At 43.6% G+C, this 20,000-nt stretch overlaps 1 protein-coding gene and 1 pseudogene across 1 annotated transcript in view; one reads left to right on the top strand and one right to left on the bottom strand.

Moving 5' to 3' along the window:
* ptprq (protein tyrosine phosphatase receptor type Q) overlaps nucleotides 1–20,000 on the bottom strand; it is a 95,241-nt gene that overhangs the window by 52,634 nt on the left and 22,607 nt on the right. The window contains exons 20-23 of the mRNA XM_063197867.1: nucleotides 8,902–9,013; nucleotides 5,317–5,537; nucleotides 4,529–4,598; nucleotides 392–591 (exon numbers count right to left, since the gene is read on the bottom strand). Of these exons, the coding sequence (XP_063053937.1) occupies nucleotides 392–591; nucleotides 4,529–4,598; nucleotides 5,317–5,537; nucleotides 8,902–9,013 (603 nt within the window). The remainder of the gene's footprint in view (nucleotides 1–391; nucleotides 592–4,528; nucleotides 4,599–5,316; nucleotides 5,538–8,901; nucleotides 9,014–20,000) is intronic.
* On the top strand, nucleotides 7,905–8,013 carry LOC134448162 (U5 spliceosomal RNA; annotated as a pseudogene).

Genomic DNA, 20,000 nt, shown 5'->3' with positions numbered 1-20,000 from the left:
ACAACACAGTTTACCTCATTAGCTACAATGGAGTACCTGATGCAGTAACAGCTACGCATGTAATATCATGTGCTTGTGTTATACTTACACCATGAATTTACTTTGACTTTTACTTTTCACACCTCTGCACAAACCCACACAAACGTACACTAAAAGCGCACAGTAAAAGTGTGTGTCTGAGGCCCTGCCGTGGCCAACCGCTAGGGCACTCATCTGCCATGCGGCTGACCCGGGTTCGATTCCCGGCTCGGGTCCTTTGCCGACCACTCCTCATTTCTCTCCCAATTCGCTTCCTGTCCACCTCTCACACTGTCCTATCAAATAAAGTCGAAAAAGACTTTATTTAAAAATCTAAAAAAAATATATTGAATTGTGTGTCTGTGTACTGTACATTGCAGTGAGGCAGGGCTCCGGTCATGATGTCCTCTGCGTTGACCTCCAGCATCTCCACGGTCTGGCCGGTGCGCGCGTGCTTGGCCTTCACCGCAAACTTGGTGATGAGGCCGTTGATGCGCTTGGGCAGGTACCAGGTCACCTTGACGAAGGTGTGGTTCTCTGGGACCGCCGTCAGATTTGTCACCAGACCAGGGGCTGAGACAGAGACAACACACACATAGACACACGTGCACACACACACACACACACACACACACACACACCCACACACACACACACACACACACACACACACACACACACACACACACACACACACACACACAGACACACACACACGTTGATCACCAATGCCAGGGGCTGAGACAGAGACAACGTGCACAGATATACACACATACACACACACACACACACGCACACACGCACACACACACACACACACACACACACACACACACACACACACACACACACACGCACACGCACACACACACACACCATCAGGTTTATCACCGGGCCTGGGGCTGAGACCAGACAACACACACATACATGTATAGACAAATATGGATGTATAATTCCCCCGTCTAGAGTGAGAGGGGAAAAGTGGCATCTGTGGGGTAATTAAAGTTGCATCTGTGGGGTAATTTCATAAAAAACTTCAGGTGCTCTTTAGTCTACACAGCAGAGCAAATCTTAAGAGTAAGACAGTATAGATCCAAGGCACTCTGAAGTTTGTCTTTGAATAATTTGATAATGCTTAAGCACACAAACCTTTAACATGATAAGCGTGATATTTTACACACACATACACATGTGCACAGGACCGGTTCTGGCTTATTTGGCGCCCTAGGCGAGTTTGAGTTCTGGCGCCCCCCCCCCTCTTTTTTATACCTTACAGAACACAAGAGTAATACCGGTAGTAAGCTTAACTAAATAGCATCAAGAACAATAACTGTTTTGCATCAAATGGATTTCTGGTTCTTTTGGACAGCCAACACATCAGATTGAGTCGCATGAAAGTACCTTCACTGTGTGGTGTCTTGGATGTAATGGTGGCGGTGCCCCCAACCCCAGATGAGAGGGAGGTTATCAATGTGTTTGAATTGTAAAATGGAATTGAAATGCCAGGAGAGTGATACAGTACATTTGCATGTAAAATGCATGTGTAGACAATAGGCCTACCAAGGAGGTCTGCATTGATAGCCTTTATACACTACCTACAGCATCACAAAGCATGGCAGCATAACAATTTTAATAAGATACACATTTGTGCTGTCTATGATTCCAAACCAATTTCATTTCTGGACTGGAAATAGTGGTGCATTTGTGAGTAGGAGAATGAGAAGGGGGCTATCTATGTGTTTGAACTGGAGGGACAGGGTGAGAGAAAGGGAGAAGAGCTGTCACGCTTTTGAATTTCATAATATACAAAATATAGTAAATAGCCTCACTTGTCTGCAATACTACATCACTCAGCATGAAAACATGCTGTGCATGGTTCTGTTACATAATTAATGAAGGCCTATGTCATTCTGGTCTGGAAACAATGTTTTTTTAAGCTTACAACAAGCAGGTAATTCATTCAAGTGGATGGAAGGAGATATGGCAGCTAAAATTGTTTTAAACATGGCACCAGTCTTACTTTACATTGCTTGTCAACCTAAGCAAGTATTATGATGTCAGGTGGGTGTTAGTGAGGAGGCTACTAACAGCTACTTTACTGGATTTCATTGTTTGGCATAGGCTACTTGGCTAATGTTAGCATGCTAACTAGCGATTTCTCAGATCAAAAGCAAAGCTCTTTTCCCCTCTAATTCCAAACAGTAGCCTCATAACTATTAGGCTTTCCATTATCACAAACGGTTGCTGATTAAATCACATAGCTCCAAAACACCCTCTGCAACTCCTGCATCATGCAATGACTGGTTTAATGAGAACATAACAATTCTCCACCCAGCAGAGCAACACTGCTGTTGGCGCTTGCCCTCTCTGACTGTCTCTCGAGTGAGTCTCCAAATTCAAAATATATCGCATGCTGTCACTCGTCCCGCTCCCTTTCTCAGGACTGTCTGTTTATTGGTTCACAGACTTCACAGAGACAGTTGAAAGCGATATTACTATTGGCTGAGGGGCGTTTTGCCGTGAGGAGCGCTTTCGCCACTCTTTGTTGATTGCGACTTCATAAAAAAAAACCTCCATATCGCAAAATTACGCATCGGAGAGCGCCATTTCGGCGCTCCTTCTTCACATTGCGCTCTAGGCGACCGCCTAGCCGGCCTATGCTTAAAACCGGCCCTGCATGTGCAGAGTTTAGCTTGAGAGAGAGAGGCGTAACTCTACGCTACACAGCCTGATGTTTAAATGATTCAATGCAGACTTTCGGTTCATGTCATTTGATCACACATTACCACAAGACACCAAAACGTAGCTCTCTTTTCTGCCTCTCTCTTCCACTCACACTAACACACACAGACACGGGCACACGCATCACACATGTGTATTCAAGTACACATGCACATGCAGACACACTCTACATGCTCACACACACACACACACACACACACACACACACACACACACACACACACACACACACACACACACACACACACACACACACACACACACACACACACACACACACACACACACACACATTTTATGTACTTTATTTGATTTGATTTGAGTTAATATCGATAGGAACCAAATGTGATGAATAATCCAACAACTATTTGACCAATTAACATCTTGCTATGGGAGCATCATTAAGGGTACAGGAAACATCTTCTCTTCCAGATGAACATGCTCCCTATCACAGCTGATATTGAGCAGTATTTAGCTAGCTGTCTGGCCCTTCTTTTACTTAGTCCACTGATGTTAAGTCCACTGACCACCAGCCTATGCACATGGCCTAGACTGCCAAATACAAGAACAGTGAGGACACATTTATAGCCACAGCTTTCAATGGCAGATGTTAGAGGATGGTATTTCAGTTTTTTTGTACAGAAGGATTCCTCCATGAACAGTGATATGCAAATGATGTCTGGTGTGTTGGGAATTCCTGAGAAGCAGTCTGTGGGTGAGTTAAACCAGTGGGGCTTGACAGAAGTATGTTTGTAAAGTTGTTCCTGAGGAGCACAGGGGATTTGGGCAGCGATGAGGTCCACCAGTCTGTCATGTCTGGCGGTATACAATCCTTTGTAAGAAGGGCAACTGTTCATGATGTGGTCTACAGACTCCAGATGTTGTGGTGGGTCATGTAACATGCATAAGGGGGAATGAATAGATGGAAAGAGGGAGAGGTTGTATTTTGTGGTCAGAACCTGTAGGCGTATCTTTACACAGAAAATTAGAATCTCATCACTGATGGTGGCATTGCTGAATATGGCATGTGATGTTGAGTGGTCTGCACAGGTGAGTTTGGCTAGCATTCCCTGGAGTTTAAGGCTGGACCAATACTCCATACTGCGTTCCCTTTTGATAGTCAACAGGGTTTGCCTAGATGTTGCTGGTAACAGGAGATGATTGATGTTGTTGTGGTGCAACCTGGCTTGTACTGTGATTGATGGGTCATCCACCACTGCATCAGTGACCCCTACTGGTTGGTGGTTGGAGGTTGGATGTTATAGGAGTTTTACACAAAGCTAAAAGGATCTGCTCACTGAGTGTCTTAAGGATACATGTGGCACCTGCGTCTCGAAATGAAAAGGCTCCCAATTATGCTGGATACTGAGCAGAATTTGGCCAATTGTTTAGCCTGTCTTTTAGAGCAGTGATTTCCAACCTTTTTTGTCCTGTGTACCCCCTAAGCATCTTTGTCACATGATGAGTACCCCTCCTTCATGCTCTATATCTATTCGTCTGTCTATCCCAATGTGATTACACCCCATATATTTGATATTATCACATTTTCCACGTACCCCCTGAGGTGTGTTTGTGTACCCCGAGGGGTACACGTACCCCTAGTTGAGAAACACTGTTTTAGAGAGTCACACACACACACACACACACACACACACACACACACACACACACACACACACACACACACACACACACACACACACACACACACACACACACACACACACACACACACACACACACACACAGACTTTGTAGTAGTACTCACGGGCCTCAGCCGTCTTGATGAAGAGGGATTTGCTGAAGGATCGGACTCCGTCTCTGTTCTCAGCGCCCACCTGTGGAATACCAGTATAATAATGACACAGCAGTGGAATACCGTTATAATAATGACACAGCAGTGGAATACCGTTATAATAATGATGCCTGTTACAGCAGTGGAATATCATTATAATAATGATGCCTGTTATAGCAGTGGTTCACCATTATAATAATGATGCCTGTTATAGCAGTGGTTCACCATTATAATAATGATGCCTGTTATAGCAGTGGTTCACCATTATAATAATGATGCCTGTTATAGCAGTGGTTCACCATTATAATAATGATGCCTGTTACAGCAGTGGAATATCATTATAATAATGATGCCTGTTATAGCAGTGGAATAACAGTATGATGATGATACCGGTTATAGCAGTAGTTCACCATTATAGTAGAATGATACCAGTTATAGCAGTGGTTCACCACTATGATAATCATACCTGTTATTGCAGCAGTGGTTCACCAGTGGAATACCAGTATGATGCCTGTTACAGCAGTGGAATACCAGTATGATGCCTGTTATAGCAGTGGTTCACCGGTATGATACCTGTTCTAGCTTGACCCTGGGTACGAGGGTGTGTGTGTGTGTGTGTGTGTGTGTGTGTGTGTGTGTGTGTGTGTGTGTGTGTGTGTTGTACCTTGATATAATATGACCCTTGGCTTGACCCTTGACCCTGGGTACGAGGTTGTGTGTGTTTGTGTGTGTGTCTGTGTGTGCGCGCATGTGTGTCGTACCTTGATGTTATACGTGGCCCCGGGTACGAGGGTGTTGAGGAGGAACTCTGGGATGTGCAGATTGAGGATGAGTTCCGAGAAGGCGGGGTCAGGGTGAGGACACACCTGTTTGTACTGGATGACAAACGATTGGACGGTGTCGTCTAACGGGGTCCGCCATGACAGGAGGATTCCAGTGGAGCCCACCCGCTCCCCCTCCAGTTCATTTGGGGCAGATGGGGCTGAAGAGAGGGCACGCACGCACACACACACGCACACACGCACACACACACGCATGCACGCACGCAGGCACACACACACACACACGGAAATGCACACACACAGACACACACACACGGAAATGCACATACACACACACACACACACACACACACACGCACACACACACACACACACACACACACACACACACACACACAAAAACACACACACACACACACACACACACACACACACACACACAGACACACACACACACCCACACGGAAATGCACACACATAGAGTACACTACTGTATATACAATGATATCCATGCACACAGTCATGCAAAGGGGTCACTTGTCCCTGTTAAATTGTATGTATGGGCCTTTTCTACATTTTCTGCATTTCATTCTACAGATTTTGCTTTTTGAGCAAAACAACTTTTCATTGCTAATGAATTGCTGAATTTACTGTATGAGTACAGGACAATAAATATCTTATATCTTGTATCTTTTATTGAGTCCGGGGGGCCTTTCAGATGAGTTTTCTCTGGGCCCGGCCAAAGCTGTCAGCTGCCCTGACTCTAACAGTAACAATAAGTACAGTACAACAGTACAATTTCCCTCTTTATGGACATGAACATGTAAGGTTTCACTTAAAAACATTCAATCTTTATGTATAGTTGTACAGGGCTGAATGGCTAGCTGAACTGGGACTTCATGTAGGCTACAGTACGAAGCTTGCTTACGCACAAAGAAGCTACATGGGTATTTTCTCAAACAGTTTGACAGGTACACATTGGGTACTGTACAGTGTCAGTGTTTTTTCTGTACAATGTTTCCAGAATGGTGACTGTCTTTGCTCTGTTTGAAATGGGGCATGATTAGAAGAATCCATTTAAAGAATTGACACTTGTCACAAAACCAATCAGGCTGCCCTCGAGCCATCCATCTCCCTGTCAGGGGTAATGGAACAATCCATCAGGGGCAGACAAGAGAGCTGGAGGGCTAGTGAGTGTGTGTGTGTGTGTGTGTGTGTGTGTGTGTGTGTGTGTGTGTGTGTGTGTGTGTGTGTGTGTGTGTGTGTGTGTGTGTGTGTGTGTGTGTGTGTGTGTGTGTGTGTGTGTGGTGTGTGTGTGAGGGGGGGGGGTGTTTGCAATAGGTTTGGGTGGGTGGCAGGGTGCTAGGTCTGGGGGGTGGCCAGTGGTGGTGGGGTACTTTTGAAGGTCGGGGGGGGGTGTATGGGTGGCTGCTAGTGTAAGTCTGACTATAAGGGAAAGAGGTGCTGGTGGTGGTGGTGGTGGTGGTTGGGTTAGTTGACGTGAGATTGAAGGGGGAGGTGGTGGGGTGTGGTGCTAGAAGGTCGGAGGTGTGTGGTGGGTTGTGGGTGGTCTACATTCTCAGAAATAAAGGTACAGAACTCGTCGCTGTGGCAGTACCCTCAAGGCGAGTACCATTGCGTCGCTTGGGTGGTACCTCAAAAAAGAGGTGACAGTAGATGCACATCGGTCGACATTGCAAGAAACTGAACGCACCTCTTTTTTGGGCTACCAATCAAGCAACGCAATGGTACTCCCCTTGAGGGTACTTCTGTACCTTTATTTCTGAGAGTGTAGGTGAGCTGGGGTGTTATTACCGTAGGTCTATCCGTCCAGCAGAGAAAAGAGCTGAAGGGCTAGTGGGGGGTAAGGAGGTCTAGGGGGGGGTGAGGGTGTGGGGAGCGTGGGGGGGGCGCACGGTCTGGGGGGTTCAGAGGGTCACCTTCGCATGAGTGACACAGTGACCTTTCCGGGCTGTCACACGCCAGCGCTAAGCCTGGCTTTTCAACCCACTGATAACCTGATATCACCTTATTGTGATGAGCCAATCGCACAACTCAGCGATGAATTATGCAACACAACACTGCGCGGGCATTAACTGCGGACCAACACCCCACCACCCCCCACCCCCACCCCCACATGGAGAGGAAAGCTGATCAGTGCCTCGTCACATCATTGTTCGGGAATTTGGACATAATAGGCCACCCCCAGACAGTGGAGAGATATGAGGCCAACACACGCGACAGGCAACTTAACACTGACACCCAATGATGGACACACACACTCTCTCACACACACACACACACACACACACACACACAAGAAAATAATGACTGCTAATGGAATGTAGGACCTCTTGATGAACCTCTCATGATCCTGGAGTAACAATGGCATGTAGTGATTGCATCCATTAAAATGGTATCAGTTTGGCATTAGTATTGGACGCCCAGTCCTAGTTGTGTTGAGGTGGAATGACCTCATAGCTAACAGTCTGTACTAACGGTTCTGCCCTACAAAGGCAAGGTGCAGCAAGCACATATTTTGTTACAGTTACAATTCAGTTTATAGTACACTCTGGGTTCTCTTCGTATAAATCTTTCGCCTTTTACTAAAAAAAATCCATGGAGAAGACTATTATGAGTTTGAACTCAGCTTTTTATGCCCTGCCATTGAAGGGGCTAAAAAATATATAGTTTATACTGACAATGGTCTTCATAACACACACCTCCTTTATCTTGTGACAAAGCCTTATGGTTCAAATGTGTCCTGTTTTGGAGGTATCGCTATGTCAAATGTGCAGTAACTACAGTATCCAACCTAATACCAAAACTTTGAAGGCATTTCTCTAAGTTTTAATGTTGACGTAGTTACTGCACTTCGTCTTGGTAGGGCAGTGTTGACTTGTAGAATTTACTCTAACTAGAGACACTGATAAAGGCACTGTAAAAATGGTCACCGTAGCTTTTACAGTGTATGTGCAGTTTGTTGCTAGTAGAATGACTCAAGATAATGGAAAAAAGAAGGCGCACACAAGACCTGTGTGAAAAAGTGTATTGAAGCCGAAAATATACAACAGAAGTCTAAGGTTAACTGGAGAGACAGACGTTTCGGAGCTAGTCCATTCTCAATGTCTCCAGTAGGAAGCTTCCTTGCTTGAGTGATTACTACTTTTTGGGAGTGCTCGCACCAAGCAATACACGAGTATTAAGTTCAAGGCGCAGACGCCGACCTTTGTTGGTCTTTTATCATTGCTAGTAGAATGCACATGGAGTTACAGGCACAGAAAATCTGCATACTTAGGCCTACTGTACAAAGACACAAAACAAATAGACACTTTCGTCACACTCAAGTGCATACTGTATGTTATGCACTGTAACTACATGAACAACAGATACTTCTTCTAGAAGATTTATATATTTATTATTTATATATACTGTATTTGTATAACACACACACACACACACACACACACACACACACACACACACACACACACACACACACACACACACACACACACACACACACACACACACACACACACACACACACAAAGTTCAGTTTACCAGTGGCGTTGGTGTTGATGATGCGACTGACTGGGGCGCTGTTGGCTGAGGGGGACACTGCATTCAGGGTCACAGTATATGACGTGCTGGGAGTCAGGCCGCCAACGTCCGCCTGAAACACATGCACACGCACGCACACGCACACACACCGCATTACACACATCACATTACACACATCACATTTTATCCTAATTATGACAACAATTGTGGCCTAGAGACTGCACATTTTACAGAGTCCAACCGTTTTCCAAGTGTCAATATCAGCTGACGACGTACGAGACTTTCTGTCGGTTGCCATTGACAGCAGTCTGCTCTAGACCAACACGTCTTTTTTTCAGAAATAACAGATGTGCAAATGTTTGGTAGCCTCATTCATGCGAACGGCACATTCCACAGAATGATGTCGAGCCATGTAATAATGTGCTTTTAAAGTACATACACACAGTGCATGCACACAGAAAGTGGAAAACAAAGTGGATGGGAGGGAGCTATTGGCAATTGCAAACGCTATACTGTAGCTAACGCTAACCTCAGCTAACTAATCAGTAGGGCTGTAACGATACACTCAACTCACAATTCGGTTTGTATCACGATTCATGACTTACAGTTCGATACACCGCACGATTTTACATTTGCCAACATTATAAACTTCACGAATAAAAACTATGATAGTTTATAGGTATAATAGGTAACAAGAGGCTATTAATAATTTTGAAACTTTTCCATATGATAATGATGATGCTTGGAAGCACTATCACTTCATATCATGTGGTTGTTTTCTGGGCACATGGGTATCAAAATGTTAAAAGGGCGTATCACGATACTGCCTCTTTGTATCACGATACAGTATCGTGACTCTGTGTATCACGATTTCTCGGTTCGATACAATATCGTTACAGCCCTACTAATCAGCTAACTATCGATCTAATTAGCATAATAATAGCGAACTATCCGTGCCGGTGCCTGCAGTGTAAACAAACGTTCTCACCTCTTCTATATAGATGTGTATAGAAGACTTCTTCTATACACATCTATGCCTCTCCCTGCACACCTTCACGGGATTATAATATAATTGCCAGTACTTCATTGAATCCTAAAACTGACCAGCTCATATGACTTAGAGGTTGCATCTTGGAGTAAATGACCTACTATCACGATTCAAATCTCATTATGAGTGATTTTACAAATTTATTTAAAACTTTCTGGATCATAAATCTCGCAAGACAGATATGCAGTTTTTAATCTCGCGAGATCTCGTCACACCCCTATTAGTTCACTATCTGAATGTTAGATTAATCGTGCATGCATACATCTTCGTTCTCGCTGGAAAGATCATCAATAGTGTTTCACTGGGTCCACACACACGGACCACTGCACTCGAGAAGCATAGAGAAATGTCTATGCGGTAGGCAAATTGCGTAATATATTATGTACAATGGTAGGCATTCTCGAGCTCGAGAGTACGGAGTGCCACTGAGAGCTCGGGCATTATCAGACCAAAGTGTAAGATAAACATGCCAGTCCCTGAATAACATGGTTGGTGCAGCAAAACATCACAGGGAAAACATAGCCTACAATAAGACATTCACTGATATGACAGTTTTCCTTCAACAAACTCAGAAGTAAAGAAGTAACTTAAACCCAGAGAGAGGGAAGAGAGACAGAGAGAGAGAGAGAGAGAGAGAGAGAGAGAGAGAGAGAGAGAGAGAGAGAGAGAGAGAGAGAGAGAGAGAGAGAGAGAGAGAGAGAGAGAGAGAGAGAGAGAGAGAGAGACTTGTGATGGGGAAGTGACAGTGGCGGCGATGGTGTAAAATAACAGTCATTAGGCTAAGTCAATCTACAAGAGCTAAACACACGGTTCTGTAAATGAGCGTACACAAGTCCTTCACAGCCTGAAACAGTAGGACTATATCCAGTATATTCTGTATGTCCACTCCACCAGCATAGTGGCACTACAGAGCTGGTGTGAGTTTCTCAAAAGAGAAGTTGTTAGCCTGTTAGCAACTTCGGTAGTTGCCAATGGGAAAATGCATTGAAAACAACAAAGTAGCTAATGTAGTAAGCAACTTTGGTTTTGAGAAATTCACCCCTGTAAAGGTAGCTTTGAAACTCAGCTATAATGAACACGGGGGCGTGTTGTGGTGTGGGGGCATTTGGACTTGCATGTCCAGGCCATGGGGACCAGGTTGCAGTCCGGCCTGGGTCATGACCCAAGCCTGCCTCATCACTCTCTTCCACTCTCTCCCTGTCCTACTCATGACTGTCCTATTAACTATAAACACACAAAAAGCCCTAATATATACCTGTATATATACGTGTATTTATTAAAAAGCTTTAATGTACACACAACTCTTAAACTCTTAACAGTACATGACAACTTGTAGCCTCTTACTGCAGATGGGGACGCTGGCGGGCCTATTCACTATTTACTGAAAATACTCAACTACATCATAACAACATTGCTATGACATTACTGAGAACCCTACGTACCAGATTAAGACATAGTCATTAAAATGTTGGTGACAGTAAGGTTATAACATACTGTAGGCTCTGCGCTAAGGAGTTGATAAACATTTTAATTATTTTAAATGCTTACTTACACCCTGTAGTAGCCAACCTCATAGTGTGCAGTGTTCCGCCAATGGAATAATAATAATAATAATAATTGTATTTGTATAGCACTGTGTCATACAAGGCATGTAACTCAAAGTGCTTAACAAATGGGAAAAAACATTGTTAGAGATAGATTTAAAAGGAGAGGAGAGATAGATTTAAAAGGAGAGGTATAGAGGAGAGGCAGAAAAGCAGGAAGGCAGAGGAAGAAGAGATAGACAGAGAATGTAGAGTCATAAGGTCAACGTAGGTTAGGACCAGGATTCTTAGATGTGTAAGGTCCATAGTGGCTGGGCCTATCATAAGTCATAGATAGTCACACAGAGATTGGGCGCTCAGGTGCGGCCCCTGGTGAGGAAAAACTCCCTTTCGCTTGATTCATAGTTTGTGAGGGGGAAAAAAAGCTCAGTGAGGTCTGAGAAAAAAGACCCCCTGTAGTCAGGAAGAAACCTCAGGCAGAGACCAGCGGCCACCTAGGGGAGCCCCCTGCCAGGGCTGGATTGCGAGTAGTAAGGGCGCTGCGGCGGCTGGGACACTATGACGCCTTGGCAGCTAGGAGTTGGCAAGGATGAAGAGGTGGGTCTTCAGCTGCTTCTTAAAGGAGTCGACGGAGGTGGCTGATCGGATCTCGATGGGGAGGGTGTTCCATCTCTTGGGCGCATAGCAGGCAAACGCGGGCGTCGCCGATCTTCTTCTGCGGGGGGGTGGGGTCCTTAGCAGCTTGGCATCAGTGGACCTGAGAGCTCGAGCAGGGCATAAAAAGAGAGCATGTCTGAGATTATAGCTAGGGGCAAGTCCATTTAATGCTTTAAATATGTGAGCAGAATCTTAAAGTCGATTCTGTATGAGACAGGTAACCAGTGCAGGTCTGCCAAGACAGGAGAGATGTGCTCTCTCATTCTGGTTCTTGTTAGGATTCTTGCCGCAGAATTTTGAATGAGTTGCAATTTGTCAATTAATTTTTTATGGGAGACCAGAGAAGAGAGCATTGCAGTAGTCTATCCTACTGGTGACAAAGGCAATGAATAAGTTTTCTCAGCGTCTTGTCGGGGGGCCAAGCCGCGCACTTTGTTGACATTTCTAAGATGGAAAAAAAAGCAGATTTTGTTATCTTGTTGATGTGGAGGCTCAAAGCTCAAATCCGAGTCTATGACCACACCTAGCTAGTAACCTTATCTTTAATGTGTATGCTTAGGTCACCTAGGCTTGAGTGGAGTTTTGCACGTTTTTTTCTTAGGCCCAATAGCAACACTTCAGTTTTATCTTCATTTAATTTTAGGAAGTTTACTGTTCATCCAATCTGTAATGGCAGACATGCATTTAGTCAAGGCATGAATGGCAGTGGTTTGGCTAGGCTCGACAGAGATATATAGTTGAGTGTCATCGGCATAGCTATGAAAATCAACATTGTGCTCTCTGATGATGGAGCCCAGGGGCAACATATAGAGAGAGAAGAGGAGAGGGCCCAAGCAACTACCCTGAGCAACTCCAAAAGGCACATCATACTTGTGTTGGAGACGTATTCTCCGATGGTGACAAAAAACTGTCTTCCTGTAATATATGTTTTGAACCACTCTAAGACGTGACCGGACAAGCCTACCCAAGATTCAAGGCGGTCAATTAGTATGTTGTGGTCTATCGTGTCAAAGGCGGCACTGAGGTCGAGGAGGATAAGTGCTGAAACTTTGTTTGCGGCACTGTTGAGCCTAAGATCACTTATTATTTTGGTTAGTGCTGTTTTCGGTGCTATGGTTGGCTCTGAAGCCTGATTGGAATTTTTCCAAGATATCATTCCAGCCAGATGTTGATTAAGCTGTTTAAATACAACTTTTCTAGTACCTTGCTTATAAAGGGGAGGTTTGATATAGGTCGGTAGTTGTTTAAAGAATTCTGATCTAAATTTGTCTTTTTTAGGAGTGGCTTTACCATGGCTGTTTTGAATGAGCTTGGAAAAATGCCTGTAAGCATAGAGGTGTTAACAATTTGCAGTAAAGGTGCTGCTAAGCAACCAAGTACGTTTTTTAGCAGATATGTGGGGATCGCGTCAAGGCTGCAGGTAGACTGCTTACTTTCCCTGACTATTTTACAGAGAGGTCGTCCTCTGTAATTGGACAAAACTTTTGGAAGCTCTCAGGTCTCCTAGGGGGGTTTAACCCTCCCCTCGGTGTATCGCCTGAGTGGGCGACAGAGGTTGCTGCGTTTCCACCTTGGATGCCTTCTCTAATGTCGGCAATCTTTTTATTAAAAAATCTAGCGAATTCCTCGCACTTGGCATGTGATGCTGCTTTTAGGTTGTTATTGCTATGTGTTGGATTAAGCAGGTGGTCAATAGTGGAAAAAAGAACTTTCGCATTATGCTGGTTGTCTGTTATGATTTTGGAAAAATATGCTTTTCTCTCTGAGCGTACCGCATTATTGTAGGAGGAGATCTCATCCCTAAGGGATTGTCTGTGGACTTCTAATTTAGTTTTCCTCCAAAGACGCTCGGTTACTCTGCATTTTCTTTTTAAGGCTCTAAGTGAGTCATTCATCCAAGGTGAATACCTAGCTCTGGTTCTTGTCGTCGTTCTAATTGGAGCTATGTTATCTAGAATTCCTCTTAAGTTGTTGTTGAAGCTATCAACCATTTCATCAGGTGTGCAGTGACCATTTAGTAGGTCACCTGATTTGATGAGGTCTGAAAATCTTAAGCTCAGCAGAGGCATTAATGCGTCGTCTGTGAATGACATTGTTGGGTGTGCTAATTTGTGTTGAAATGTCAAAATCAAAAAACACACAGTGGTGTCGGAGAGGCCGACGTCCGTGACCGATATATTGTTGATGTCAAGTGCATGTGAAATAACAAGGTCAAGTGTTTGCCTTTCGATGGGTAGGCTGTTCTGTAACATTCTGACGACACCGAATCCATTTAATGTGTCTAAGAAAGACTTGGCTATTGCGTCATCTGATTTATTTACGTGGATATTAAAGTCGCCAGCAATTATTGCTTTGTCATAGTTAGTAAGTACGTCCGACATGAAGGTGGAGAAATCAGATAGAAATGACGAAGAGAATTCGGTGGACGGTACAGAACAATAATGATCAGTTTGAGGTTTGCTTGGACCCTCATTGCCAAGTATTCAAATGAAGAGAAAGAGCCCAGATTCATCTTAGTACAATTAAATTTGTTGGAGAAAAGTATGGCTACGCCTCCGCCTCGTTTCTTTGGTCTCGGGGCGTGAAGGAATTTGTAATCGGAAGGGCAAGCCTCAATAAAAGTAGCAGCCCCGTCGTCTTTAAGCATGTTTTCGGTAAGGAACATAAAGCTTATGTTTTTGTCCGAGACCAGCTGGTTTACTACGAAGCTTTTGTTGGTCAAGGACTGCACGTTAAGTAATGCAGCATTAACATTCAAAGTAGTAGAGCTATTGTTTATGCGTTCAGGTGCAATCGTAATTAGGTTGTTGTGTACACAACCAGAGGGTCTATACCAGAAACATTCAAATCTTTGCTATACCAGAAACATTCAAATCTTTGGCTATACTGGCAATTTAAAAAGCTTTACTCCCATAGTACTACACAGCAATGACATAATTACACAGGCTCTTTGGTAATGCATTATGACTGCATTGTCATTCTGGTAACACCAAATATACAGTATAAGAGTGGCCTTGTCTTAAAGTGTATATTAACTGCGTTTGGAGAAGGTTTTATATGTGTGGATTATGTATTACGTTGTATATATTGATGATCGCATGTACCCATTTATTTCTCGAAAGTAGAGGTTAATCTAATCTATACACTGAAAGAATTTAAACTAGCAGTCAACCACTTTAAAACTTGGTTATAATAATGAGCCCTTCACTGTCTTACTAAGCATCACTGTACATATTACGCAATTTGACACTTCACTCTCCCACTGTCCTAAATGAGCTAGGAGCATAAACATGTCGCTCACAGCCTGAAATAGGACACAGGACCTCTGTATATCCAGCATAGTAGTGACACTACATTACCACGCTGTTAAGGTAGCTTCAAAACTTGGCTTCAGTGACCGCCTCACTGTCTTGTTATGAGTCACTGTATGTATATACCAGTCTAACTCACTGTGTGCACTGTCTGCCAGTGGAACACTGTACCAGTCATTGGAGAGCTTGTAGGAAAACTGTCTACACTACTACGACATTACACAAGCTCCTTAGTAATACATTCCCATTCTGGTAACAGGGAATTTAACAGTGACCTTGTTTTGAGAATTTAAACTACCGTAGCAACACTTTAAACCTTGGTTATAATAATGAGCCCTTACTAAGTATCATTGTACATACTAAACAATTTGACACTTCCCTCTCTCACAGTCCAAAATGGCCTAGCACTGTAGCATAAACAGGAGCTGAAACAGGAGGCATTCTGTATATCCAGCATAGTGACCTGTTATAAAAAACACCCGTCACTGTCTTATTATGTATTGCTATACATGTGTACAGGTATGGAGGGCCGTTCACTTGGACACAAGCGCCTGAAGTTGCTTGCCGCAGCGTCCAGGCTCATCATGAGATTTGAGAGCTGAATGAACAAGATCAAATGCAATATGAGGGTCTTGGCTTTTAAATGCAAGTCATTACATATTTTTAAGCACTTCAGAGGCTGAAATGTTATAGGCTGACAGTAGCTTTTCCCAAGAAAAGCAGATCAATCATGCTGCCCAGCTCCTCACACATACAGTATGTACAGTTGGTTCCCAGTACAGAAGGTTTGAACCTCACCAAGATATTCCCACAGACTTCAATGTCAACCAGAACCCTTCAGACCAGGGGTGGGGAACCTCTGCCTTGAGGGCCATTTGCGGCCCTTGAGGTCATTCTATCCGGCCCACTGATATGATTTTAATGTTATGCAGCTTCACATGAAATATGACATATTTTGTGAAGGAACATTAGAAATAACATTCTCCACACACTTAATTTATATTCAGGGGTCCTTGAGAAGGTGGGGACTGTTTTAAAGGTATCTGCCTAAATATAGGCCTAAAGTGTGGGGGAAATCCTGGTTTGTGTTCATAATATGGCGCTCGGAGGACTTTTACTGCCCTGAATGAATTTGAAGTGGCCTCTCGGATGAAAAAGGTTCCCCACCCCTGCTTCAGACAGTTCTAATGTGGGCAGGGCTGGTGCCAGCTGGTTGACTCATACGCATAAACGGTGTGACGTGTGCTATGTGTGTTACGCCCCTTTTTGGGGGAAAACATTGGGGGGAAAAGCAAATGCAAGTCAATTGGTGGTGTTGGGAAAGAATAAACGGAAGACAAGGACCTGTAGACTAGCATTGTTTACGCTCAACATGCCAAAGACGTGTTGTGTCGGCTGTTCAAATAATATAGCCAAACAGCCGTGGCTGAAGCATGGACTGAGTTTATTTAGGCTAGCCGATGTAGCATGTAAGTTAATGAGACATTCGGTTTGATTTCCCCGAAAAAGGGGCGTAACGCACATTCACGAGCAAAGGACCAGGATGGCCGTTTACATACATAATCATGAGTAGACCAGGGCAGTGCCAAATTCAAATTATAATTCCTGTATCACCTGTATCCTTGTTTCCTGTGTCACCTGCTGACATACCTACACATACACACACGGCCTAACATACTAAAGAACATTGACACCGAGTCAGACACACAGAGACGCAAAAATCCTTGTATACAGCCTCACACATGACTCCAAGATAACTTAAGATCGCTTTTTATTTAAATATTACACTATTATTACAGTTTTACCCAATCCGCTTACTGTTCCTTTAGGTACAGGTGACCGTGCCTGGCTCAATGGCTTCCTTGGGGATGAAAGTGTACCAACTTTGGGTAACACTTCACGGTTCAATTCACTTAATTTTGTAAAAATGTATTCAGCCCAAGCAAGGGCCTTCTATGTCCTTATTACAATTATATCAACATTCAATAATAAAGGCCTTACTGGCAGAAGAAATGTGTGAACATACACCAAACAAATGATTGATTTTGTTAAGTAAACACATCTCTAATAAATCACTTCTGCAGACAATTAGGCATGTATTAGTGACCAACGTGTAATAAAGTGCTACCCAACTTTGTTCCTACAGGTAGTGCATTTCAAACCGTGTCCCTCTGTTACCAAGGCTCACCCCAAACTATCAGACTGGCCTACTGCTGTGCTGACCATCTTCTTTATTGTCTGGTCATTTCAGAGACATAAAAAATAAAACATTATAGATATCCCACAGTATAATTTAAAGCTTGGAGAGAATCATCAGCAGGCGGACATCATACGCTAACCCTATGCATCATCATCAATCGCAAAGGCACAGCATCCACATATGATCCACGGGCAGCCGTGGCCTAGTGGTTAGAGAGTTGGTCTTTCAATCTGAGGGTTGCAGGTTCGAATCCCCCCTGACCTCTCCCTACATCTCCATGGCTGAAGTGACCTTGAGCAAGGCACCTAACACCACATTGCTCCAGGGACTGTAACCAATACCCTGACAAATAATAACTGTAAGTCGCTTTGAATAAAATGAAAGTGTCAGCTAAGTGAAATGTAATGTAATGTAATGTAATATGGTCTGCTTACAGGCAAATGGGGCCCACCACACGCCACACTCAAGTAAAGCCTGGGTCACTTCCCAAGCCTGCCCCTTCTCTCTCTCTCCAAATTGTGTCCTATCACTCCCTCACTGTCAGTAAAATAAAGCATAACAGTCCAAAAATATATTCAAAAGGGAACCACAGCACAATGAACTCAACTCCACTCAACTCACAATGAACTACAGAAATGATGTTCAGTAGTTGCTTACAGATGAAAAACTTTGTTTGACAAACACACCGGCGTAGCTGACAGGAATATTGTCACTGATCTTGTGTTATGTGTCTTCATGTTTACTTTATCAAATATCTTGTTTTTTTTGTTTTGTTACGTTAGTTTATCTTTTTAATTAGGTATGCCTACTTGGCCATGTAATATAATGTAGGCCTATATTTGCAAATAGTGCACCCATTGTATTGTTGTCACATTTTTTTTTTTTTTTTTTTATCTTAACACCAATTCCTGTCCAGGGACTACAGATGAAAATTAGCCTTATGGCTATAATCTGGCTCAATTGTATGTTGTGCACTGTCCCTATTAAATAAACATGAAATTAAATGAAATGACAGAAACATAGAGGCTCCGTCTCAGCACAGACGTGAGATGCTCACCAGTCGACATGTGTGGACTTGCCACAGACCTGCTTGCAGACCTGCCACAGACACAATGCAATTGCAACATGCTACAGCCCAGAGCACAAACTTGATCATGACAATCATCTTTTCCCTTACTGACCGAAGTCCATGGAAATCAACAGTGGCCTAATGCGCACTGTGTGCACCAACGCACTGCATTACTATTCCATGAAAAAGCTTTGCATCCATAGTACTATACGGTACACTACCACTACGACATTACACATGGTCTTCTTCAGTCATATTATGTACACTAAGACTTCATCATTGCCATGACAAAATTAACTCTATTGGACAGATCCCATGTTATAACCTTACTGTCACCAACATTGTAATGACCATACACTGTATCTTAATCTGTTACTTAAGGCTCTCTGTAATGTCATAGCAATGACATAATGAAGTTGGGTATTTTCTGCTGAGAGAGAATAGGCCCATCGACGAGCCCATCTGAAGGAAAAGGTTACAACAGGAACCATATCGTAACACATCTTAATAGTACAAGACGACACAATTTGAAATGTAAATTAATTTGAACAGCTGACCAAGTAATAAAGAGGCCTTGTCTCGTCTTACAGTGCAGAACAGAGTAGCAGAGAGCCCACCAGGACGGATTCCAACAAGACAAGGCAGCCATGATCAGAGCTCAGGTGAGCCACGGTAGCCAGGCACAGGATCAGCCATGATCAGAGCTCAGGTGAGCCGCTGTAGCCAGGCACAGGATCAGCCATGATCAGAGTTCAGGTGAGCCACGGTAGCCAGGCACAGGATCAGCCATGATCAGAGCTCAGGTGAGACTGTTGTATAGTCAAAGTCAAAAGTCACTGTGTACATACTTTATTGTCAAACATCTATAACACCCACATCTTGCTGGATTCTTCTGACAGAGCTAATAAAAATTATAATCATAAAAAACCCTTTATAACACTGTAACAGGTGATATTCAAACTGTGTTTGACCAGACATCAATGTGCAATTAAACCAAAGATTTTCTAGGTTCTTTCCCTTTCAACCGTCTCTGGTTTAACTAAACATTCTGACAGTGGATAGTCAGGCACAGGTACGGGTACAGGTGTCATAGCTACCAGCACTACCATCTCTATAGTCAGGCACAGGTACAGTACAGTATACTGCCCAACAAAGGCAACGTGCAGAAACTATGTCAACATTGAAACTGAGAAAAATGCCTTTGATATTAGGTTTGATATTGTAGTTACCGCAAAATTGACAGAGCAATACCTCAGAATATGTAATGCTG

This window comes from Engraulis encrasicolus, chromosome 4 (genome assembly GCF_034702125.1).
Source record: "Engraulis encrasicolus isolate BLACKSEA-1 chromosome 4, IST_EnEncr_1.0, whole genome shotgun sequence".
Taxonomy (NCBI): domain Eukaryota; kingdom Metazoa; phylum Chordata; class Actinopteri; order Clupeiformes; family Engraulidae; genus Engraulis; species Engraulis encrasicolus.
Note: the sequence above shows the minus strand (reverse complement) of the source record. Positions and strands in the feature narration are given on the sequence as shown.